General features: G+C 49.3%; 3 protein-coding genes across 4 annotated transcripts in view; 1 reads left to right on the forward strand and 2 right to left on the reverse strand.

Moving 5' to 3' along the window:
- The window catches only part of PANK3 (pantothenate kinase 3), a 288,950-nt gene that overhangs the window by 161,957 nt on the left and 102,159 nt on the right, over positions 1-24,834 (reverse strand). The gene's annotated exons all lie outside the window — the stretch shown is intronic.
- On the forward strand, positions 286-19,759 carry RARS1 (arginyl-tRNA synthetase 1). Of its 2 annotated transcripts, XM_052816250.1 has the most exons (16): positions 307-375; positions 2,236-2,335; positions 5,977-6,111; positions 6,625-6,813; positions 11,196-11,307; positions 12,328-12,428; positions 12,918-13,039; positions 13,368-13,488; positions 13,801-13,930; positions 14,272-14,376; positions 15,309-15,487; positions 15,994-16,103; positions 16,832-16,937; positions 18,139-18,311; positions 18,989-19,236; positions 19,613-19,759. In XM_052816250.1, exons 4-16 carry the CDS (start codon positions 6,661-6,663, stop codon positions 19,720-19,722), a joined length of 1,770 nt encoding a protein of 589 aa, XP_052672210.1. In that variant the 5' UTR covers positions 307-375; positions 2,236-2,335; positions 5,977-6,111; positions 6,625-6,660; the 3' UTR covers positions 19,723-19,759. The 2 variants fall into 2 exon arrangements, with proteins under 2 accessions (XP_052672208.1, XP_052672210.1); XM_052816248.1 differs by lacking the exon at positions 2,236-2,335 and having other exon boundaries at positions 286-375.
- The window catches only part of LOC128154936 (rho GTPase-activating protein 7-like), a 50,964-nt gene continuing 48,829 nt past the window's right edge, over positions 22,700-24,834 (reverse strand). The window contains exons 10-11 of the mRNA XM_052816247.1: positions 23,205-23,319; positions 22,700-22,803 (exon numbers count right to left, since the gene is read on the reverse strand). Coding sequence (XP_052672207.1) covers positions 22,738-22,803; positions 23,205-23,319 — 181 coding nt within the window. The 3' untranslated portion in view covers positions 22,700-22,737. The remainder of the gene's footprint in view (positions 22,804-23,204; positions 23,320-24,834) is intronic.

A 24,834-nucleotide genomic window follows, 5' to 3' on the forward strand; every position in this document is an offset into this window, starting at 1 on the left:
TCGGAGGCGTTCTGGTCCCACCCGACGGGGGGCTGGGGTCGGGGGGTGGTTCGGGTCAGCCCTCCCCTGCCGAAGAGCTGTGACGCAGCGCGCACACCGCTGCTTCCCCGCCGATGCCGTTCTAAGCGGCACCCGCTGCCGCCACGGGCCCCGGTACCGCGCCCCCGCCGGGGCGCGCGGGCCTCGCTGCCGCCCGTGGCGGGGCTGACGTCAGACGCACGACGCTGCCCGCGCCCTCCCCGCCGCCCGGGGGCGCCGCCGCCGCCTTCGAACCTCTTTCCCCCCCACGCGGTTTCCGCTTCCGCTACTTCCGCTTCCGGCCGGTGGAGGATGGAGGCGCGGGTGGCGCAGTCCGCAGCTCGGCTGGCGCGGCAGGTGCGGGGACGGGGACGGGGGGGCACGGCACGGCCGGGCACGGCACGGCACGGCCCGGCCCGGCCGGAGCCAGCCCGGGGTCGGCCCCTGCCCCGCCGGCTCCCTGGCGGGACCGGCTCCGCGCAGGCCGCCCCGCCCGCCTCGGCCGGGGACGGAGCGGGGGCCGGCGGGCGCGTCCGCGGGGGCCTCCCGCGGGGGGAGGCGTTGGAGGTCCCGGGGATCGCGGGGGGGGCCGCAGGTGGCGGCTGAGCCCACCGGGCAGGGGGCTGCGGCCGGGGGGGCTCCCCCGCTGGAAACTCACCGGAGCCTGGCGGCCGGGGCCGGTGTCGGCGGGGCTGGGCCGGTCTCGGACGGAAAGGCAGAAAGCGGGCGGGGGCTGAAGCGCCTTCCTCGGCTTCTTTCGTTTCTTTTGAGGCAAAACGTCGAGCAAAAGCACGCTCTCGTCCCTGAGACCCTGTGTCACGAGGTCAGGGCTTGTGGTTCGGCTCTTAGCGCTTTTCAGCGAGGGTGAGAGGTCAAGGTGAAATTCTGCAAAAAACTTCTGGGAAAAAAGCCAGCAGGGAGCTGTCAAACACGGCTTGGTGTGTTACCACCCTCGTTCCTTGTGCTGGTCCTTTCGCTGGCCGCTCGCTGTGGCAGCCGTGCAAGGATTGCCCTGCTGCCAGGCGAGGCAACGGGCAGGAGGGTCCCCTGCGCTCAGAAGGGCAGCCCTGAGCCCGGCGGGTCCTGGGAGCCCAGAGCAGCCAGGGAAGCGCTTTCAGAGGACCTCTTGGAGGGCAGATACGCTAATGGCAGTCCTGGCTTTGTCACACAGCGTTATTGCAACCATAAGGTGCTTTGGGTTGGGAAAAAAGACGGTGAAAACCCTTTCCCTTTGCAGTGGCTGTAGTAATAATAAATAAATTGGACTGCCAAGTCTATCCTAGCCAATGAGTGGTATCGACAGTAGAGCACAGAGGCAGCTCCAGGGAAACTCTGAATCCGACAGGTTAACTTCTCCTATGTTGCCCCAAGAACGTGTAACTGAGAGATTCTGGACATGTGGCTTGTGCTTTTTTGGCTACCGTACACATGTGTTCTGGAGCAACTTTTCAGTACGTTTTCTACTCAGAATTCAAACATACAGTAGGCACCACCATAAAATACTGAGATAATAAATCTGGCTGTTGAATCTCTGCAACTCCTTTTTGCCTTTGTTTTTGCATTTCTCCTTTGTAGCTGCTCAGGAGAGGAAGGGCATCTCGGGTATTGTGGCAAGCTGGTTCTCCCTTTGCTGTCACTTCTGTCTGGTCTTTAGTCCATAAACTAATTCCAGTCGCTCTGAAGCAAAGCAAGAGGGACAATGTTCAGCTCTTTAACTCCAAGAGGCTAAAGGAAGCCATGTGGGATTACTGAGCCTGAATCTACCTGTCACCTCACTCCCAGCCATGTGCTCCCTGGTGCCAGCTCCAGCACGCCCTGGAGCCCGTTGTGAGCTGGCTGGCAGGAATCATCATTAGCTTTTTGGGAAAATAACCCAACAAAGAACAAAGAGTGTGTGCTGAGTTATTGCCCTGAGCTGGCTCAGCAAAGGCTTGGCAGAGTAGTAGCAGAGATATAAACTGTGCAGGAAGCAAGAAGGAGGGGAAGGAAGAGACGTGCTGTGACCCCTTTGCCATGCTTTCTCAGGCCATTTTCTCTCTTTATTTTGTTTAAATGTGATGGAGAAAAGCAATACCAATTTAAAGTCCAGAGACAGAGGCTTATGTGAGTTTCATGTTAATTCGGTGGGGTCCTTGGAAGACATTCTTATGTGCTAAGGGAAAATGTAAGGATTATCTTGGTCCTATTGAAAAAGCTATAGTTTTCTTGTATTTGCAGGTGAGGGGAAGATTTCTAGCACTCAGCTGATGAAAGAGCCCTTGGAGATGTCAGCATGGCCTCATGTAATTCCCGCAGCTTCTCGTGAGGTGGTCATCAGGTATGACCCTTTACTGACAAGTTGTGATAAGTCCAGGGCTGTGCAGGCAGAATAATCCAGGGGGTGACACTTTATGGCCTGAACAGCAGCTTTTTCCTTCCTTTTCGCAGTCACATGTTTTGTAGATCAGAGGTGTATTGGTGGTGTCTCCTTTCCTCACTTGGATGGTACTGTGAGAGAGGAGTTACAAGGGGTATCTGTAGTTTAACATAGTAGTTTGTTTTTCAGAAAGAATTTAGAATTTATAGTAATCCTTTAATAACATCCAGCATTCATAGATGATTTGCTAGAGAATTAGGTTTATTACAGGTTGCTGTGGTAAGGGGCAGTTATAACGTGCAAACATCTAAAGACCTTTTTCCAGGAGAGCTTGGCAACAAGACCCATAAGGATCATTGAGTGCAACTCCCTGCTCCTCGCAGGGCTACCAAAAACTAAACCATATGACTAAGGGTGTCATCCAGACACTCCTTGAACTCTGAGAGGCCTGGTGCCGTGACCACTTCCTTGGGGAGCCTGTTCCAGTGACACACCACCCTCTCGGTGAAGATCCTTTTCCTAATGTCCCACCTGAACTTCCCCTGATGCAGCTTCATTCCGTTTCCTGGTGTCCTATTGCTGATCACCAGAGAGAGGGGGGTCGTGAGTGGTGTTCTCCTCCTGACTGGCCCATGAACCAGGGTGCCCTTGTTGCCAGTTCTGGAGCTGTTAGCTGTACTCAGCTGTGCAGCCGTCCCAGCCCAGCCATTGTGATCTTAACCCCATCGATTCTGGAACTCAGTGTAATCATTGCTGAGTTCAGTCTTTTCTGCTAGGTGGTTTTGAATGAAGAGTTCATTTCATCATCTGTGTTAGCTGTTGATGAGCACAAAAAGGGAGATTTAAATGGCAGCAGCAATATTGAGGTAGGCAGCTAGACCACCATGGTGAAACCTTTTGCTTTCAGTTCACACTCAAGTTAACATAGGGACTGCTACTGAAACTCTCTGAAGAAGAGGAGCACAAAACATGATAGGAAAACGTGACAGTCTGGGCTGACACGTTGGGCTTGGTCAAATCTGGAATGGGGCCAGCCTGAATGCCTCCTATCTGCTGGTGTCTGTGCTGTGAATTTGCTGGTTTGGTGCAGTCATGGGAAAGAAGTAGATGAGACTTAATGAACTATGTCATTGCTTAAGAGCTTTTTACCTCCTGGCTAAATCCAAGCAATTAGGATACTAATTGTCACACTGGTTTTGTGTGGGAAAAACTGTTTGGGCCAGATGTCTGCCCCAGGGGTCGGTGATTCCCAGGAACCCTTGTTCTGGGTTCTGGCCATGCACGTGGATAAACCCCTTTCCTCATCCTCTCTTGTAGTTTACCGACATGGAAAGAAGCTCCAGTAAGATACTGGTCATCTCGCCTCCTGCGAGTCTTAACTGGGGTGGCAAGAGGTATCTGTGATTATGGAGAAAAATCCAAATCCAATTTCTGTTCTGTAAAGTTTGCCAATGGTACTGAAATATCTCGGTGGCTATAGCTTTGGGGGATTCTTTTAATGCAGGAGGAGCACGTGTGAGCTGCTTGTTGGCTTGGATATGTAGTGATTTTAATTTCAAAAGCAGAATGCAAGTTTCTGGATCTGGACAATGTTTGTCCTCAATGCAAAACTCTCCTAAGGGTCTTGCTAACCTGTCCTGAAGCTGGTGGCTTTGCTAGAGAGAAGGTGATACTGGGTGGACACAGAATTTACAGATAATGTGATATTAAGAGTAGAAGATATCTTTGTGCTTTCTTAAAGCATACGTCACTGCTCCAACGTTCCTTTAAGTCAGTTTATAGCTATAATGATTCCTTAAACTTACAGTGAAACAACTGTAAAACAATGCAATGAAATCTCTCTTGCGCTATTTTAAACTTGAAGTTCAGTCTGAAAGTTTTTCAAATGGGTCTGTAAGTTATATGAAATGCTACCAAGTCAGGCCAGTAAGAAAAGTTGAAAATAAAAAAATATATTTTTTTTCTGTTGGTTATACGGGAGAAGGTATGTATATGTATGTGAGAAAAAAGCAGCCTGATTTGGAGGGGTGATCTGCCTTGGGTTAAAAAAAGAAGTAGTAGGCTGCAAAAGGAAAAGCTGCAATGGACCATTTGAAGTGAGTTATTTTTGAGCTACAGCTGTGCCATTCAATGATTTTAGTTGGCTAAGTGCCAAACCAGAGATTTTGATAAAGGTATTTTTTCTCAAAGTTGTGTTTCTTCACATCTGAACCTGCAGGAAGCATCCTCTTCTCCTGCAGCAGAGGAGACCGTGAGGCTGTAAAAAAAGTGTGCTGGAAGCCGAAGCACAAATGAAGAATGACCTCAAAAGTACTGATTTTCAGATTGGTCCACAAATAGGCCGATCTTAAGGTTGTTTTGGCTCAGCTTAGGTTTTTTGAACATCTGCAGTTAGTTATAGTGGCACTTGTGGGAGCTGTTATTCAGGTGGCCATATAAAACCAGGAAATTTGATGGCCCATTTTTTTTCCTTAATTAAATATTCTGATTGTTTCAAGAGCAGCAAAGTAAGTGAGCCCTTTTTGATAAGGTTTGGTGGCCTATTGGACTGCAGTAGTGGCCTGAGCTGCCTCCTGCTGTGGGAGTTCTAGTAGAGGAGAGCCTAAATGAGTCTGATGAGGGGCTGGCGAGCCAGGGTGGGGAGTGCTCACTGCCTCTTCCAGCTGCCTCTCCCTCCATAGCAGCATTTGAGTCACTTAAATTTTCAGTAGCTTCCAAACTTCTATTTGTGAGCCAGTTTTGTGGCTGATGGGCACAAAGCCTATTACAGGAGAGGACAAGAGATGGACAACAGAGATGAAGTTTCAGATACTTCAGGGGGTGGGATGAGGAAAATTACTGCTCCTTGTAGCAGCCTCCAGCCATTGGGCTAAGACTGCCTGGTGAAGCATTTGCCTGTGTCCCAGGCTGTGAAGTCTGGAGGGGCATGGGGAAGCGTAGGGAAGTTTGTTTATTTGGAGCACAGAGGTCCACCTGAAATTCCTGATTGCTCCTGAATGCCTTACGTCAGTTTTAAGGGAGAAGCCATGCTGGAGGTAGGGAAGGAAAGGTTGTGTGGCAAGGTGGAAGTGAGCGCACGCTGCGGAAAAGGCCCTATCACTTCCCCTACGAAGCAGCACACTGTACTTAGTGGCATTTCTGTCTCCAGTTGGTGGTTGAGCTTGCTGGAATTGCATGAGTGATTGTGGTTTCATCCTCTGGAAGAGAAACTGTGGCCTGTGAGATGGTGAAACTGGCTGAAGGAGGCTTTAGGGAATTTTGAGTCAAATCATTTGACATCTTTATTAGATTAAAAAAGCTGGAGAAAGTGTTTATTTTGGGAATATATTTTATTAGCATGACCTGTTGTCTGTCTTGCACTTCTGTCTTGATATTAGTGAGATTATTATCTCATTGACTTACTAAGAATGTTTCAGGATCCCTGGTTTTGACACAAATAGAAACCACCTTTAAACATTAATTGTTTGGAATTATTCAACTTACATGTCATTGCTGTTACCTTTATGAGGCAAAACTAGAACTGTATCTGAGATCTTGTAGCTCCTCGCCTTCTGTCCCCCCAGTCCAAGAATTACTGTGTGACAATTTAATTTGCTTTTCAGGAAAACGAGATCAAGTTGTTAACTGCAGAAATTGAGCGTCTGAAGAACTTTGGATGCTTGGGAGTCTCCCCGAGTCTGGAAGGGTTGCGAGACGAAAACGCAAAACTTAAGTATCGGTTAAATTTCCTTCAAAAGGTAAGGGAATAAAGAATTAATGCTGTAGCATGTGGGTTTTGTTCTCATTAAGACAAGCTAAATAAACGATGTCAGTTTGTTACAGCTAGTGATGTGTGACAGCATGCTCACTCTGCATTCTGACGCCTTAATTGTTGGTGGCACATCAGATATTTCTTGGTTCCTTAAACAGAAACCTACTTTATGAAAAATGTCCGTAGGTTAATAAGCCCACACCACCAAGTCTTGGCTAGTCATGTAACGGGCAGCGCAGCCGAGGTCTCTACCAGGATCACTGACAAAGGTGTGGGAAGTAATGCGGCCCTGCATTCAGGGGAAGTGTTTGTGCTATGAGGTTCAAAGGGAAAAGCAGTTCTTGAATCACTTGATTTTTATGTTGCATATGTTGCTCCTGTGCCTAGAGGTGTCAGCCCAATCTGTCAGCCATGCTTTGCCAGGCAGCCAAGGAAAAAAGGAGGATGTAACGGCTCCTCAGATGTTGTGAATTTAGCCTTCTGGATTTTGTTTTTTCAGAGCCTTCAGGAGGAAAGAAGTAAAACAGCAAAAAGCATGATTAATATCAACAGCTGTCTTCAGGAGATCTTTGGAACTGCTATTCAGGCTGCCTACCCAGATTTAGAAAACCCTCCATTAGTGGTGACGCCAAGTCAGCAGCCCAAATTTGGGGATTACCAGTGTAACAGCGCCATGGGCATAACACAGGTAAATTCAAACAATCTTACAAAGAGAAAAAAAAAATGGGGATGTTGTCTGTTGGAAGCTAAGTGATAGACAACACAATGAGAGTTGCAATATTGGACCTGTTTCAGGCTTGTTGCAGGCCTCTGGGCTGAGAATTCAGTGAGTATCTAACAGCATTTTAAGGGAAGCATTGGCCTTCACAGAGTAGACCTTTAAACCTCTGTTTAGATGGCTGGTATGAGAGAGTTACGTGTGTGTCACACAGAAAAACTGCTCAGTTCATGGCATCTAAATCAAATCAGGATTTCAGTGCTGCATTGATTTACTAATGATGTGCAATTAACTACCAATTAGTGAGCTATATATTTGGAACTAATATCAGCAAAACAATAAATCACAATTCTGGACAGTTACAAAATGTTGATAAACACCTACAGATCTCTAAATACTCTTCTGTAATGCCAGAAAAGTATAATGTCCCCACACACATTTGCACAGAGTTCTGTGCGCGCCCCCCCCTTTCTCACAGGGCAGGTGGGTTACAAACATGCGCCCTGTCTCTGGGAGCGCGGGTTCCCCTCGTTGCCCACACCTTCTGTTGGGGTGGGTGCTGCAGCTTCTTGCTACCCACTGATGCACACGGCAGTGAGAAGGGGCCCAGGTGCTCCCCTCTGCGCCCAGCTGGGGCGCGGGTCCCTGCATGCTGCATCCTGAACTGCCTTCTGCGAGCTCCAGCGCAGGCCACTGGCAGCAGCTGGCAGTGGGGGTCATTGTCAGGCCTGCGCACCTTCTCACAGTGTCCAGCCAGGTGTAGACAACTGCTCAGGCGCTGTCCTTCTTGCTGCTCCGACTCCTTTGTTTCAAAAGTGTGTCCTGGTTTCAGCTGGGATAGAGTTAATCGTCTTCCGGGTGGCTCGTACAGTGCTATGTTTTGAGTTCAGTATGCAAAGAATGTTGATAACACTGATGTTTTCAGTTGTTGCTAAGTAATGTTTAGTCTAAAGTCAAGGATTTTTCAGCTTCTCATCCCCAGCCAGCGAGAAAGCTGGAGGGGCACAAGAAGTTGGGACACGACACAGCCAGGGCACCTGACCCAAAGTGGCCAACGGGGTATTCCATACCATGTGACATCATGTCTAGTATATAAACTGGCAGGGGGATCGCCGCTCGGGGACTAACTGGGCGTCTGTCGGCGGGTGGTGAGCCATTGCACTGTGCATCATTGTACATTCCAATCCTTTTATTACTACTGTTGTCATTTTATTAGTGTTATCATTATCATTATTAGTTTCTTCTTTTCTGTTCTATTAAACCGTTCTTATCTCAACCCACGAGTTTTACTTCTTTTCCCGATTTTCTCCCCCATCCCACTGGGTGGGGGGGGAGTGAGTGAGCAGCTGCGTGGTGCTTAGTTGCTGGCTGGGGTTAAACCACAACAAAGTGTCATGTTAATTCCCTGGTTACAGCCAAATTTGGCTGATTGTTGTTGTGTTCCTTTAAGCATTTTCAGTCTTGTGACAAATGCTCTTTCAGACAGATTTGAGTGCACCATTCTGCACACTTTTTGTGCTCATGTTCCTATCTTACTGGCTGTTGTTATCCAAGCATTTGCTGAGGGTTGGCTGTGTGGGCGATCCCACATCTATGGTTGGTGGCATCACTATTTTCTTTTAATTGAGCAAAAGGCAGGAAACATGGGGCTTTCGTTATGATGTTCTGATCTTGGAGGTTTTCAGGCAACTGTAGGAATGGTTCCACTTTACAGAACACCTGTTAAGTGTGTGCAAAGGAAGGAGTGAGGGCTTTTTTTAACCTGGCTAGTATCAACAGTTACTTTGAAAATTATGGCACTCCTGCTTTCTGGAAGGTATTTGGCGAAGAGGACCCAAACAGAATGAGAGACACTTCAGGAGTTGCTCAGTGGGCTGGGACTGTGCTGAAGTAAAACCAGGAGGTGGGGGAGAAAGAAGGTAGTGCATTCTAGCTTAGGTGCTAAAGCACCCAAGCTTTCAATGCACTGATGCCTTTGAGTGAATAGGTAGACTCTTTGTAATTACAGATCTTTTATTTTGCAATCTCAACAGAAGCAACTTGTTTTGCTTTTGTTGTTTTGAGGGGTTTTTTTAAGTGTTCTGTTTTCAGTTCACCTTTATTAATCTATTAGACTGGTAATTTTGACATCTAGCTTGCACCGACACACGTGAAATTCTACTCTCCCAGGTTGTCACCTGCAGCCGCTATGTCTGTTGTCCTGCTACAATGAGTTTGACTCCCGGGCAGCATCGATACGTGCCAGCCAGCAGGCTCTTGGTCTGAAGTGCCAAGGCGGAAACAGCCCTCACAAATATGCGTCGTCTTCCCTTGGTCTCGTTAGCATATTGTGACTGGGCTCCAGCCAGAGGAGCACCCTGGGTGACTGCGCTGACATGGGCTTTCAGAGCTTTGCCATTTTTTTGACCGCTGCTTTACCCCAATTAAGTCGCGGTTGGGATTCTCAAGCAGTCCTGGCTTCTCAGTGTTGACGTTGTTCACATAACTCAGTGTCTGAACAGTCCCCTTCAAGCCAGGGTTTCAAGTTCCAGATTGTCAGCTGTACTGGTGAATAAGGGTTCCTAGTATTGGGCTTGGCTGTAGAGTTTGTTCCCTGGAAAGGCACGCCATGTGAGCTGGGCCTGAGCTTGGCAATACTCGCACATGCAGCATACTTGGAGCGTATCAGCACAGTGGAGCCAGGGGATGCGGTTCAGTCATTTCCCTCTGAGAGCAGCAGGTTATGTACTTTCCGTCGGCCTGAGTTTTACGGACTTGACTGTGGTGCGCATCTCCCCGTAGAGCCTGGCTCCCCCAGGGTGTCCCCTGTGCAGAGCTGAAACACCAGTCACCCTGACTGCCAGAGGAGCAGGAGGTGCCCTGACTCGCAGGCAGCACTGGTACGTGCCAGGCAGCAACCTCTCCCTGCAGTGCCCCATGTGGAAACAGCCCGCACAAATGCATATTGTTTCCCTGGGAGCTTGTTAGCATATTAATGCCTCGGGTTTGAGCCAGGAGCTCTGCTTGCTCCTTAGAGTAACAGGAGTAGGTCACTGCTTCTGGAATGATTCAGGTAGCATGCCTGTAATCTGGTATAACATGCCCGTAATCTGGTTTTGCGTTTATTTTTCCTGTAGTTTGCACTTTGAGTAGCATTAAAGGCTAAGGAGGTTTTCTTTTCTTGCCCATTCTAAGCCTTTACCATCTTGTAAGGATCCTGTTATGATCAACCGTATGGCAGGTTAAACAGGAAGCTGAAACCTAAGTAGAAGTCACATTTTGCAGCAGACTGCAAGTTAGCAAATACAAGCAGTAGTGAGTATGAGTTCTGAGTTGACAGAGAGGTATGTGCTCTTTGTGGCCCTGATGGGAGTGAGGTGATAGATTATTTTCAAACACATCACAGTAAGAATGGACAATCATGTGCTCGGAAACAAATAGTTGTGGTAATTTTATGCAGTGTGAGTGTAGTGTTTTGCAAGGGACAGGTTGGGCTAGCTCACAGAACCCTCCTAAAGGGTGTTTTTGTAAGACTTGTAAAAAGCTATGTGAGAAGATGCTTTGGGAATGGACAGAGAAATTGTGGAGTTGGACTAGACAATCTTCGAAGGTCCTTTCCAGCCCAAACCATTCTGATGCTATCGTTGTATGTGAACTTGCATCGTGCTACTTTTGTTCCTCACAATGGGCCATTTATGTCTGGAGGGAGAAGGAGAGCTGCTTTACCAGCAGTTTTTCTGATGCTCTTTGAAGAAGATTGGGCAGTGTTAGGATTATCTTTGGTTGCTTGGGTTGTTGGATTTTATTTATTTATTAAGTTTGAGTCTAAGGTGGGACTGAAGGCAGTTTGCTTTGCATGCTTTTAATCATAAATGAGCAGACTTGCTTTGAAACCACACTCAGCATCTACAGTAGGCACAGTTCAAAACTTCAAATATGAATGCTGGTAGAGCTGAGGATACCCATGAGACTGATGAACAGGATTTTGAAGCAATGTGAAGGATTGTGCCAGCTATGTTGATCTTTAAAGAGTTTGTCCCTTTTACTAGCTTAGGGAAATACAAATTTGCAAACCACTTAACAGGTTTTGAAAAATAGCTGGGAAGATTTTCTTCTGACATAAGAACTACCCTTTAATTGCCCTTAGCAGAAAGGATTGAACGTGTTGGGTCTAGTTAAGACTTCTGCTGTGTGGAGAGAGCTGATGTAATCTGTAAAATTTGCTAGAGATATTTTTGTTTGTGTGTGCGTCTGCATTATAAAGCTAAAGGATCATGAGGATCTTTTAATGTCGCAGTATCTGTGCTTTCTGTTTCACTCTGTAGAATGTTTTGGATGATTGAATTTTACTTGGTCTTCTTGTTGTGTTTCAGATACTGCTCAAAACCAAGGAACAGAAGGTTAGCCCAAGAGAAATCGCTGAGAAAATATCAAAAAATATTCCTGCCAACGAATGCATTGAGAAGGTTGAAATTGCCGGTCCTGGTAAGTTAGTTTCATGTTACACCCTTTGTATGTTTTAATGCTGATGGGGTGATTTTATACTGGATGGTGATCAGGGAAGCTGAGTTGAGTTCAACTAATTTGTGATTTAAAACTGCAATTACAAGGCGAATTAGCTGCTTCTCTCTTGGTGAGCTTTGTAGCCCTCAGAATTGTGCAGCAGCAGCAAATCTACCTCTGTATTAGAATTGGCAAGTGCAATCCTGAGCCCTTTAATTAGCAATTTTTTCACTGATCCTTAAGGGACCAGCTTTTCCCCTTCAAATATTGGTGATGGGTATCAGGCCACAATCATGAAATCACAGCAAAAATCAATATGCCCTTCTCACTGTTGCTTGCATGATGAGGAGACCTTGTCCTCTCAGCACTGAGGTGCTGGAGTAGCATGGAGGTTATTAATTGCTGCATCTGTTTTGTCCCTGTGACCCAGGAAGAAATACAAGGGCTCATATTCCTTAGGGCTTCAGCATAAACACAAAAATCACACGGCACAGCCCTTCGAGTGCTTGGGCAGAAGCTTGTTCATTAGCTCTGTGAAGCAGGAGAAGTAAAACAGTGTCGTCCCACAACCATGGATTATCCCAGGTGAAACTATATGTTTTAGGATATTAATTTCAAAAAAAAGAGACAAAGCAGGATTTGGTTTTGCATTCTGCAAACCCTGGCAAGTTTGTTTATTTTCTCATAAAAAAGTGTTTTTATAAATTCACCTTTGAGTGACAGTGTGCAAAAAGGAGTTACGTCAGTGGACTAGCTTGCAGCATCTAAGTCCTGCAGTAAAGGCCATAGTGGTGTGAAACAGACTCCTGTAATCTGGGAACAGAAATTGTCTTCTAGTGACAGCTTTGTTGTCCTGTCGCTGAAAAAATTGTTTTGTCAAGCTAACTTCACATGCTCTTGTCTTTGATGCGTGGAAACAGAAATCCAAGGGGGAAGGAAACAAAAAGTAGTTTGAGGCACTTCTGCAACCCCAGCACTCATTGCTGGTTTTCTCCTCTAAAGGTTTTATCAATGTCCACTTGAGAAGGGATTTTGTGTCGAAGCAGCTGAGCAGTTTATTGATGAATGGAGTTCAACCACCCGCTGTTGGCAAAAGGAAAAAGGTATGGCAGTAAGCGCATAGGCATCCTGCTCCTGTGTAGATGAAACGTGCCGGACTGCAGGTAGCTTTGAAATTCCCCCCTGAAGCGATTTGTTGAGCAGTGGCCACGTCAGCTGGTTGTTAGAACAGAGTCAATGGGATGTGACTTAGGGAGTGGGGGCCGTGGGATAGGCTGCCCGTACCTGGTGTGTCTCTGGTGGGTGAGGAACGGGGCTCCCCGGGGACAGCGTGTTGTGCCAAGGTCAGCCTGGGAGTGATCCCTGACCCTCTGCTGGGCGGGTGCGGCAGAGCCCCAGGCTGGAAGCCTGCTCTGATGTCCCCCGCTGGGCCTTCTCTGTTGCTGTGTGCTGTCGGCAGCACAGGGTGTGAGGGTCCACGGAGGGGAGCCTTGTTCCCCCCTATCCCCACCCCAACAAAACACAGATTAAACATGGGGTGTGGTCATGACTGCTGCCTTTTATCCATTTTTTCCTTTGGTACTGTGTCTAAGGTGGTGGTGGATTTTTCATCCCCTAACATTGCAAAGGAGATGCACGTTGGCCACCTGCGGTCTACCATCATTGGAGAAAGTATGTGCCGACTGTTCGAATTTGCAGGTTATGATGTTTTGAGGTGAGCGTTGATTTTGGGGTGTGGTGGGCTTGTTTGGCTAAATATATGCAATACCTGTCTCTGTGCTTTGGTCTGTATTGGTCTTTGTTTATAAGCACATAACAAATAATCCTTTATGTGTAGTAAGATACTAACCCGAGCAAGTGTAGCAGGGTTAGGAATCAAGATGGGCACCAGCTTCATTGCAGTGAAACTGGGGGGGCTTGCCTGGTTTTGGTTTCTGATATTATCTGTGTTTCTTCCTTTAGAATATATATTTTTAAAATGTGTGTATTTGAAAGCATATGTTTGAGAAATCATTATTATCGTGCTCTTTGATTGCTTCAAGGTTAAACCATTTAGGAGATTGGGGCACCCAGTTTGGAATGCTCATTGCTCACCTCCAAGACAAATTTCCAGACTACTTAACTGTTTCTCCTCCCATTGGGGATCTCCAAGCTTTTTACAAGGTATTTGTAGCAAATAAATGTGATATTTATGTCAACATCTGAAAAGCAGATTGAGGAGCTTTACAAATTGCAGCGTAGTTTTGGAGAAACAAAAGAACTGAATCACTGTTAATAGATTATTGCAATAACCTGCCACTGGGTATGAATTGCAGTATTTGGTATTGAGTTGTCTGCATGGGGCACGATCAAAGGACTTTGTAAGCATGCTGCCTCTCTGTCTTTTGAGATGAGTACACAGGACAGCCTGTCATGAATGTTAGCATGTTTCAGGGGAGAAAGTGGTGCTGTTTCATGTGGTGTGTTTTACCATAGGAATCCAAGAGGAGGTTTGACACAGAGGAGGAATTTAAGAAACGTGCCTACCAATGTGTGGTGCTGCTGCAGAGCAAAAACCCAGACTTCATTAAAGCGTGGGAGCTGATCTGTGACGTGTCACGGAAAGGTGACTTTGCCAGATTCAGAAACATGTCTCAGCAGTAGAACAGTATAGCTTTCCTCACCTTTACGTCTGAGTCCATCCTCTAGTTTTCTTTTTAAAATCACTGCTGCACTGCTATGAGAAGCTTAAAGAAAATAGCCAATACAGCCAAAGTACTGGCCTATCTGTGGAGGCTTTCAGCAAAATCTTTTGTCTCCCGAGTCCAGTCTGATTCCTAGTCTGATGGCTTGACCAAGAGATGGAAAATGTCTTTAGGAACTTGCTATGCCCATTGGTAAGCATATGCCACTAATTCTCACTGTGTGCACTTAATGGAAGTATTTTGTTGTGTTTCCCTCCTCAAGAGTTCCAGAAAATCTACAACTGCTTGGACATCACACTCATAGAGAGAGGGGAATCATTCTACCACGAGATGATGAAAGACATCGTGAAAGAATTTGAAGATAAAGGTGAGGCTTTTGATCTCAGAGTCAGAAATTCTGCAGCTGTCAGGCTGAGCAATGGAACCTCACTCCTAGTCAGCGAGGCTTAGGACTGATGTTTTTCAAGTTGCATGTTCCCCACCCTTGCTCTTTTTCTTAGCCACATTTCCTGAGTGGATCTTCCGTATTACTTCCTCACAGAGAAGCATTAGCAGAATTGATTTTTACATGTATTATTCCAGAAAGCTTGAATCTGACACCAAAAGCGCTTTGTTGGTGATATTTGTAGGCAATAGCATGAGGAGCTACTGAAATTTATTGTATCCTTAGTAAATAGTCAAGGAGCAATATATGACAGACTTCACAGTCTTAGTGTTGTGACTGTATGAGAACTTTGAGAAATCTCTGTGAAGACAGTGGCATTTTTGGATCATGTTGACTTTGAGACTGGCAAGAAGCCAAATGGAGCATAACAAGTCTCTGGTTTTATGTGTTCCTCTCTGGATTTGGCAGTTCTTGAGTCTCACCATCTGAAGTGTTCTGACTAGTCTTATCTCTGAAAGACTTTGTGCTAAGTCTTCGCTGCATCTCTGTAGAGTTTCTGTTGCCTTTAATGCCATACTTTGTGATGTTGTTTTTGTGGCTGTAAAGGTGGATCTGGATGCTAGCGACAGGAGTTTTTAAATCCAATTAGGTCTTTTCTGGTAAGGCCAGATCTGTATAGATCTGCTTCCTTGTGCATAATCTTGAGTTCTGGAAGTGCAGTACAGAATGCGACTTGGATGGCAAGGGAGTTCTCATTTAGGTTTTTTTGTATTTTGAGCCATTAATTATTTGATAATGTGAGTGCATGGCCTTTTCTTTATGGTAGCATCTGGGAAGGGAAGTGTTTCTGCCTGTGCTGGCCCACAAACCGCCCTATGCAATATGACACAGAATGTTTTCCATTGCTTTTCTAGGATTTGTCCAGGTTGATGATGGCCGCAAGATCGTGTTTGTCCCAGGTTTCCCTGTCCCATTGACGATCATGAAATCAGACGGAGGTTACACATACGACACATCTGACTTAGCTGCTCTTAAACACAGGCTGTGCGAAGAGAAGGCTGATATCCTTATTTATGTTGTCGATAGCGGCCAGGTGAGTAAGCCAACCTCTGCTGTTGCTGCTGATACAGATCATCATAAAGTGTGTTAAATGACAGATGCAACAGTAACGTAGGCAGAATGCTGTAGGGTTTTCAGTGTTCTGAATCTAGTTTGGTGGCTGGCAGTCTCCATGAAGAGCCCCTAGAACCGATTGATTAGGGAGAGACCCAGTTACCACTGGAGGTGGGTGAAGCCTAGATCTCAACAGATGAGTCTGGAATGAGACTTGTACTGCTTATAGTTGGGTCTGTCCTTACCTGAGGAAATGCAAGGTTGTCAGCTCAGTATCTGAGCAGTGATGGGAATTCACCAATTGCTGCTTCTGTAAGCCAGGAAAACTCTTTGAAAGGCTGACCTTTCTGAAGTGGAATTTGTTTGTGGAGCTAGAAACATTTTAAGTCTCATTGTGAAAGCAGCACTGTGAAGGTGATAAAGCTGGGAAGAAAATTTGTACCTGGAGGAGTGGGTTAAGAACCAGTTCGTATTTGTTCCTTGCAGTCGGTGCATTTACAAACAGTGTTTGCAGCTGGACAGATGATCGGCTGGTACGATCCCAAAGTAACCAGAGTGGCCCATGCCGCATTTGGAGTGGTGCTGGGAGAAGATAAGTAAGTCTTTGGATGTAGATTTTCCTCTGTATGTGCTCTGAAGAGGATGTTTGAGTGAATGCAGAAGACTTGCTCTTGTTTGTTGACAAGTATGTATGTGGTATGCCAAAAAAAAAACCAAAACCAAAGCACTGCATCCCATGCTGTTATTCGTAACTGTATCATTTCATTGTGTGTCATGGTCCTTGATCCACACAGTCAGTGGTGCTGTGGTCAGGTTCCCTCCTGGGCCTGGCTTCTGCTGCCTGGCATTTGGGGGGGGGCACTGGTAGAATGTGCAGTGGAAGCTGACGTGAATACTGGGAGATGGCAACGGTAAAGGCCATGATTTCCATTATTGTCTACCTGCCTCGGGGTAGATGAAATGAATGTTTGGGAAGAGAACCTCTGTGTCCTGGTCTGCAAGCCAGGTCCTTGTGCTCCAGAGTTGTTCTTGCATCTCTGTGAAGGTGTGACTAAACCAATGTGCTCTGATGGTCACGTGCCATTACAGTCTGGGTGGTCTTGCTGTAGCTTTGTTATAAAAGTAAAGGTGACTTGCTGGGCTGGGCAGGGGTCTGGCACTGGTATTGTGTCCTGCCTCATGTCTGGAACTGGGATGGTTCTAACTGTTGGAGCCTTCCTGGTCACCCCTCCCGGCCACCCGATGGGTGTTGCCCAAGGTTCCCAAGTTTTGTGGGAGTATTTTGCCTCTTAGGCAGGTGGTCATTTTGGCTGTGTGTTTTCAGGAAGAAGTTCAAAACTCGTTCAGGGGATACAGTGCGTCTTATAGACCTGCTGGAAGAAGGGCTGAAAAGAGCCATGGACAAGCTGAAAGACAAGGAACGGGACAAGGTAGTTGTGACAAATTGCTTATCTTTCCTGAGAACTTCCCAGATTTGTTCACAGACTTGTGGTTTCCGCATTCCGGATGTGACCTGAGAATACGGACACTGCCAAACTGCCCAGGAGATGCCGTGGGTTGTGTACACAATCAGTGTCGTTATTTGGTAGCATGTCACAGGGAAAGAAGAGCATCCCTGAGTACACAGCAGCGAGAAAATGTGAGCTGCGGGCAGCATGCTGGCCTCTGGCTTGTACTGCAGAGCTTTTCGAGGACAGGGGAGGAGAACTGGGCCTGGCAGGGTAGCTGGCCTTGCAGGTACCAACAGGTCTCACTGGTGTGATGGCAACAGTGGTGACTCCCCCAGGATGCAGGAGGTGGTGGCAGAATATAAAGTTGCAGCCTTGGCCTGCTGGGCTAGCAGTGACTTCTGGTGATGGACGGCTGGGGATCTGCAGGGGGCTTTGGCATCAGGCTTCACCCTTTCCCGTGGAGGCTGAGTTTGCTGGAAGCCCTTTGCTTAATGAGATTTCTGTCTGTCTTGGATCCTGATGGCCTGGAGAGAACATGGAATGGAACAGACAGACCAAACTCTGCCCAAGTGCTGTATGAGGCAGTGGAATTGGGAAGTGCAGCTCCTTGGTGCTGTGCAGTGTAGGGTGAAAGGTCTCTTTTTAAACAGGAACACAAGGAAGTACAGAAAAAAACCACCTTGAAAATCTCCCAAGGGCTCATATGAGTCAGACACAAAGTGCTTTGCCATGCTGACAGGGCGCTGTTCCACCAGAGAGGGGTTTTGTGAGTGTTTGGACGGCCCAGAATGCTCTATAAGGGTAGGAGGGCCAAGTGTTTGTTATGTGTACGTGCAATTTCTAAGAAGCAGGAGCACAGTATGGTCGTCAAACCTCTATGGCATCATGGGGCACAGAAGTCCTGCAGGCCTTCAGGAGTAGAGGGAGTCAGCCTTAACCTTGGCAGGGCTGCAGTGCCATTTGATGGCAGGAGAAGTGAGGGGTGGATATGGGGTTATCGGGTGTCTCGAGGTGGAAAAGTGGGTGTAAGCCTTTCACTGAGCACCACGTGGGTAAAACCCCCTCAGCAGCCAGGGCTTTCCCCTTGAGGCTACTGAGTGGCCAAGACTGCGTGTTGCAGTTTGTAATGCCAATGTAGCATTCTTCCTCTTGACTGTTACCTGTTTTGAAATTGCAACAGGTCCTCACGGCAGAAGAGCTGAAAGCTGCCCAGACATCAGTCGCTTTTGGATGTATTAAATATGCAGATCTCTCCCACAACAGACTAAATGATTACGTATTCTCCTTTGACAAGATGCTGGATGACCGAGGAAACACAGCTGCATATTTGCTGTATGCCTTCACACGGATCAGGTAGGTTGAGCATGCAGGGAGTTGCTTGGAGTTAGTCTGTGATGCTCTCTGCATCTTTGTCACAAAGGGAGATGTGGGGAAAGGGGTGACTTAGTTGCGTCAGTGCTGTTGGGTGTAGTTGGTAAGAGAAGGCAGCTACACTGCTATGTACCATAGGCAAGATTTTATTTGTCATTGGAAATGGTGTCCTCTGCTATCTGAAACAGGGCTCCTCGGTGCGACACGCATCCCGGCCCTTTAGCTAGCAGGGTGGGAACTGCGGGAGTTTCTGGTAATTCCATTAGAGGACTTAGGTGGTCAGAGAGGGGTGAGCCTGCGTTCCAGCAGCTGCTCACCTTGGGTGTCGCCATGGCCCACACAATTTTTCTGGCACCCTGAGTCCTGGTTTGCTTGGCAGCATCAGCTGTCCTTGCCGACACGTGTGCCCAGAGCACATCCCTCCCTGTTCCCCTGCAGTGCCCTGTTGGATCGCTCTAAGGGCAGTGCCTCCCCATGCATTCCCAGCGCTGGTTGCCATCTTCTGGCCTGGTAACCCGGGACCGGGCAAGTGAGGAGGTCAGCGGGTGGCCAGTGCTAGCCCTGAGACAAGCCAGACACGTGACCAACTTGCAGGCTGGCCCTCGGGCAGGCTGAGCAGTGGGACCCTCACAAGCAGACTGTGTTTTGGACCATTTCAGGGCTATTGCTCGCCTGGCCAATATTGACGAGCAGATGCTGCGGAAGGCAGCCAGGGAGGAGGTGCTCATCCTTGACCATGAGAAGGAGTGGAAACTGGGCAAGTGCATCCTGAGGTTCCCTGAGATCCTGCAGAAGATCCTGGAGGACTTGTTATTGCACACGCTCTGTGACTACCTTTACGAGCTGGCCACCACCTTCACCGAGTTCTACGACAACTGCTACTGCGTTGAGAAGGACAGGCAGAGTGGTGAGTGTTGCCCTAGGGGTGCTGTGTGTGCCTGTGTCGCATACCATGGTACAGGCAATGTGCAGGGGGGTTTCCCTGCGCTGGGAAGGCCGTTGTCACACTACTTGCTGCTGCAGAACAAGTGTTGTCCATGGGGAGGACTGAAGGTGGCTGGCACAGCCTGTGTCGTCATCTGCATGTGAGCAGGAAGGTTGAGTAGAGAGTTGTGAGCAGCCAGGTACCTGAAAAAAAAAGGGCTGGTCAGTCTGCCTGGCTTGGGGAGAACAGGAGGGAGCTTAGCCCCAGGGCCAGGTTGTGGGTGGATGGGGTTCCCCTGGGGAAGGCAGTGTTAGTTGTTCTGAGCAGCTGCTCCAGCTCCTGTGTTGGTGTTTTGCAGGCCAGATTGTGAAGGTGAACATGTGGAGGCTGCTGCTGTGTGAAGCCACTGCCACCGTCATGGCCAAAGGATTCGACATCCTGGGGATTAAGCCTGTGCAAAGGATGTAGCTGTTCTCTGTGGAGTGACAATAAAGGGACGAAACAACTGGATGTGTCTGTGTCTGTTGGGGTGGGGTTGTGGTAAGGGAAGATGCTCTAGGGGAGCAGCACCTCCTTAGGAGAGAAAGGAAGGACGGAATGAAAGGGAAGAAGGAAGGAAAGGAGGGGGGCAGGGAGGAAGGAAAGTAAGAAAAGGAGAGAACAGGAGCATGGCTTCAGAAGCTGCAGGTACAGAGGCAGGTAAGAGGGGTCATGGGCACAGCTCAGAGCAATGCTCTGTGCAGGAACCAAACCCCATAGGCCCATGCCCAGGGCTGCTCTGCTTCAGTCTGCAGAGTTTAAGGACTGAACTCAGAACACCCAAGAGCACCTCCAGGAAACCCTCCAACCACAGCACAGTCACCCACACTCCCAGAGCCAACCTTACTCTGATGACTCCCATCATCCTCTTTACCTTATTTGCCAGGTGTGAACAGGTCACCCAGCTTTTGATGTCGTCTCTGGCATCCCTCAGCAGAGCACAGAGCTCTCAAGGGAGCCAAGCAGTCTCATCCCAACCCAGCAGTGCAAGGCCCTGGCGCTCAGGATGCTTGTTTCATGGAAGTCGGCAGTGACCAAGGCAACAGTCAAGTACCTGCAAAAGAGACTGAACGTCATACTCAAGGACTGAACCTTAATGTAACACACCAGGGAGGTGTGAAACAACACATGCTTACCAGGACAATGGAGTACAGGCTGTGGGGTGTACCACCTACAAGCAAACACACACATCCACATCAGTGCCCTGTGCAGGTGGCTTGTACCAGCCCTCAAAAAAGGGGTGGCTTCCCAAGTGCCTCTCAGAGGACAGCAGTGTTAGGCTGCATGCGGGGGGAGCAGCACCATCAGCTGCCAGCAGTGCTGGTGTAGGCAGGCAGGCAGCAGTTTTACCTGGAGGCACAGGAAGCCCAGGGGAGGAGCAGCTCAATTAACTATGTTCCCTCAGAGGAAGACACAAGGGAAATGCCTTTCCCTGCAGCAGCAATGTTTTGAATCCCTACAGAGTCGTCAAACCTCTTTGCAGGGTGCATATTGATCTCAAGTAACCGCGAGGCCATCTACAAGGCAGTGTGCCATGGCTCCTGCCTTTGCTTGGGGATTTGCTGGAAGCTCTGCTGTGCAAGGTAAAGCAGCATAGAAATGAGGCTTTGCTACCATTAGAGAGTAGGTGTTGCACTTGATTTAGGTGCTCGCTGACATATGCATGCGTGTGCATAGATATGTAGCGATACAAAAGATACGTGTATCTATTTACCTGATGTCCCAGGTTCTTTCCCATATAGACGGTTGGGGGGGGGCTCAGCTATGACAGCGCCTAGCACCTAGTGTGCATGGATCTGGCACTTAAACAAGCACACGCCTGTGCAGACATGCACTCCTGAGCACTGGCTGAACAATGCCCACAAACAAAACCAGACCTAGCTCTGGTGCCACGCTAGCAGTGTGACAGCCCTATGTGCTGGGGGCTTCACCAACTGCCCAAACCATGTGCTGTGCTACCTGTCCCATCTCCTGTGCGCACACCGGCGCCGTGGCCGTGCCCTCCCTCCTCCCAAGGCTGGGCCAGGCGCAGGCAGGAGGCCAGGCCCCTCTGGAGCACCCCACCGTGGGGTCAGGGAGCAGCAGGGGCCGGCTGCTCCAGGGGGCTGGGACGCTGAGCACAGGACCCTGGGGTAGGACTGGGCAGCGCCGCAGCAGCCAGAGCCCTGTCCCACCATACCTGAGGGAGACGCAGGGCAGGCCCGGGAATGGCAGTGGCGACCAACCGAGAGTCCCAGTCGCAGGGGCTGAGGCCAAGCCAGGCAGGGTCAGGTTCGGTGGTGGTAACAGCGTCGGCTGCAGTCCAGCGGCGGCCAGCAACGGCCACGGTGACCAGGCAGGGCCAAGCGTCAGAGTCCAGGTCTGGGTCCAGAGCAGCGGGTGCGTGTCCAGGCACGGGCATGGCTGAGGCAGGCCGCCCCGCGGAGCTGCCTGCGGCCCCTCCTCAAGGTCACCAGCAGAAGGGGGACAGCCCTTTCCGGGCAGTCCCCGACTCTGGGCACCAAATCCTTGCCCTGGCAGGGCAGGAGGCACACGAGCCAGGGCCCTGGCACCCCTCAGTGAGGGGCAGCCCCACAGCTCGCAGGCCTGGCATCAGCAGCACTTCTTGTGAAGCGCCCTGGTCATAGCAGGAGCGTGCAGGATGGCGGTGGGTCCGAGGGCAGATCAGAGTCCCTGTGGGGCTATTCTGGGGGGGCCACGCAGCCAGGGATGGGACCAGCTCCCATGTTGCCAGGGCTGACTGTAGGGTGCGGGGCAGCCATCAGGGCACCCCAAGGGGCCTCAGGGCCAGGCAGAGGGGTTCAGGCCACTGTTGAGGAAATGGGGACCCATGGTCGGACTGGGGGTGGAGGGGGTCACTTAGGAGCCCTGGCCAGGTTGGGGACTGATGCCATGGAGAGATCGGACCCCAGGCTGGGCTGGGCTGGGGGGGCAGTGGGTGTCACTCAGGAGCAAGGGACTGGCTGGGGGGGGTCAGTGCTGGGGAGAGCCCTGGGGCAGGGCCGTGTGTCAGTTCAGGGGAGCCATGGGACAGCGGCCCCAGCCCAGCCGTGGTGCTTGAGCGGAGCGTGGGAAGGCCCGAGCTGACTGTCGGGGTGCCCCCAGGGCTGGCGGCTCCCGAGGGAAGGGGGCCAGGAGTCAAGTGGGATAACAGGGCTGGCACAGCAGCCACCCAGTCCCACAGTACCTGAGCCGGGCCAGAGGTGGCAGCCAGGGTCAGCCAAGAGTCCAGATCGTCAGACACATCCATGGTGATTTGGTCCGAGGTTGTGCCAGGAAGGTGAGTCAGCAAGGGAGGTCAGGATCAGGTCCAGTGACAGCAACCAGGGTCAGCCACAGTCTAGTGATCGCCAGGCAAGTCCATAATGATGAGGAAAGGCCGAGGTCAAGCCGGGAAGTCAGTCTGTGGGTCAAGGTCCAGGTCCAGATTACTGGGGTCCATGGCTATGCACAGGCATGGCTGTCATGCCGGCCAGGCCCCAGCAGCAAAACCTCAACTTCAACCCGCTCCTACAAGAAGGGATGGTCAGCCCTGGCCGGGGCCTCCCTGCAAGAGCGTACGGCAGCCTCTGCCCCACAGGTACTCTCTAAGTTGGCCCTAAGCCCAGGGAGTCAAACCCCCATAGCAGCTGGGGGATGGAGAGGGAATTGGAGGAATGCTCTCACAGCTCTTACAAATAGTTGCGGTACAATCTGCAATGACATTAACTTTCTCTGTACTGGAGTCAGCAGGACTCACACCTATTACAGGCCCAGAGAAACAGCTGGGCTGGCAGGGACCTCTGCAGGGCTCTGGCCCAAACTGCTGCTCAAAGCAGGCCACCTACACCAGGCTGCTCAGGGCCTTGGCCAGTGTGGGAACACCCCTTAACCCGCTCCATGCTTTTGCTTTGCTACAGCAAGTGACATACCTGGAAGAGTCTGTTGCACTCCATTATCATGTGGGCCAAGCCCTGCGTTGCTGCCAGGTTCTCGCTCAGCTCCCTCTGGTCTGGCTTCCCCAAGCTGCACTTCCTCTGACTAGATCTATGGAGAGGAAAAGGCAAAAGGAAGGCTGTGTGAGCAAGATGCTGTGAACAACAAGTACAACGTGCCCACTCGGCTGGCCTGCCTGGGGGCTGGAAACCAGCAGCTTCAGCAAAAACACACTGTGTTGAAGGACCCTCATGTGCCATGTAGGAGCTCATGTTACATTACATTACTGCAGCAAGGTCCATAGACAGCGTTCCCTCCCAGCACATCCTGAAAGGGCCTGGGGCAGTACTGACCAGTACTAACATATGCCCAAGAAAGGCAAGTCAAGGCTTTTTATTCCCCAAACACATCATCACACACTTGGCCAAAGAAAGACAGCAATGACCCCAAACTGATTTGTGTGTAGCCTTCAAATATCAAGCTCCTTTTATACCCTGCAAAGCCCATGCAGAACCTTTTAAATCCTTTGGCCCAAATCACACCAAACGTTTCAAAAACAGTCCCTGCTTTTAATTCATAATCATTATATGACATCACTAATCCTTGCTTCTGATACTTTTATCTATGTGCATTCCTGCCAAATGGCTTGAAAATTGGGTGGAAGATAAGAGTCCTCAGCCCTGCTCCTCAAAGTCAGACCTGTCAGCTCCTACCCTTTGAAGCTGGAACACTGCACTATGGCATTAATGCCCAGTTACAAAAAAGCTAAAGCTTCAAAGCATCCCAGCTTCTAAACAGTGACAACAAAGAGAAAACTCAGTTTCTATTCTCGGTCCTAGTATTTCAGAGTAATGTTTATTGAAACCAAAGAGGTACAACACTCAAAGTATGACTCCCAGGAGCTCAAACGCAAGTGCAATCCAGGAAGGACCTGCTGCCACTACAGCTCCATCGCATCCCCACCTGCCCTTGCAATGACCACACGGCTCCCTGGCCACTTGCTGGCTCAGCCCAGGGATAGCTGGGCAGCCCTAGGCTCTAGTTACGCTTAGGCATTTTCAGATGTTTTGTGCCATTCAAAAGAAAAGTCCTTAGTGTTTTCTTTCCCCTCTCTGTGCTAATCACAGCCTGCATTATTATCCTGAAAGATGCCAATAGCACATCTGACAGCTTCTGCTTTGGAACTAGTCCTCATCTTTAGATCCACATGCGAGGTGATGAACTCGCTACTCGGAGGGGTGCATAATGTTTCCATCAAAAAGTCAGCTGTCCTCTTCTACCCTGATACGTGTCTGTCCACAGCAGGGGCATGGAGTAAAGCAAACAGCCCTGCCTCAGGAGACCAGATAAGGCATGAATGCTCTCAGAGATTATTTGTCTACTTTGGCCCAAGGGCACCTTCCTCCCTGCACGTACAAACAGGGGATGTTATGCAACCCAGATACTTATTAAGATAAATTTACAGAATCCCTGTGGCTTGGTTTGGCAGGAACGATCCCCTTTTATCACCCAGCAGAGCTAGTGCCAGCAACTGCTACAATCTGCCAGATATCTGCAGGGACTTAAAGCTGCACCTGGGTTTAGGTTGCCAGTGCAAGAGCTACATTTTCAATGGCCAGCACCACC

This window comes from Harpia harpyja, chromosome 20, assembly GCF_026419915.1.
Source record: "Harpia harpyja isolate bHarHar1 chromosome 20, bHarHar1 primary haplotype, whole genome shotgun sequence".
Classification (NCBI taxonomy): Eukaryota; Metazoa; Chordata; class Aves; order Accipitriformes; family Accipitridae; genus Harpia; species Harpia harpyja.

Excerpts from the sequence above, each read along its gene's own strand:
- RARS1 (XM_052816248.1), top strand. The coding sequence starts at position 331 with ATGGAGGCGCGGGTGGCGCAGTCCGCAGCTCGGCTGGCGCGGCAG. Across the intron at positions 13,040-13,367 it reads GCAGGTTATGATGTTTTGAG|GTTAAACCATTTAGGAGATT; the intron begins GTGAGCGTTGAT and ends GATTGCTTCAAG. Across the intron at positions 16,938-18,138 it reads AAGACAAGGAACGGGACAAG|GTCCTCACGGCAGAAGAGCT; the intron begins GTAGTTGTGACA and ends AAATTGCAACAG.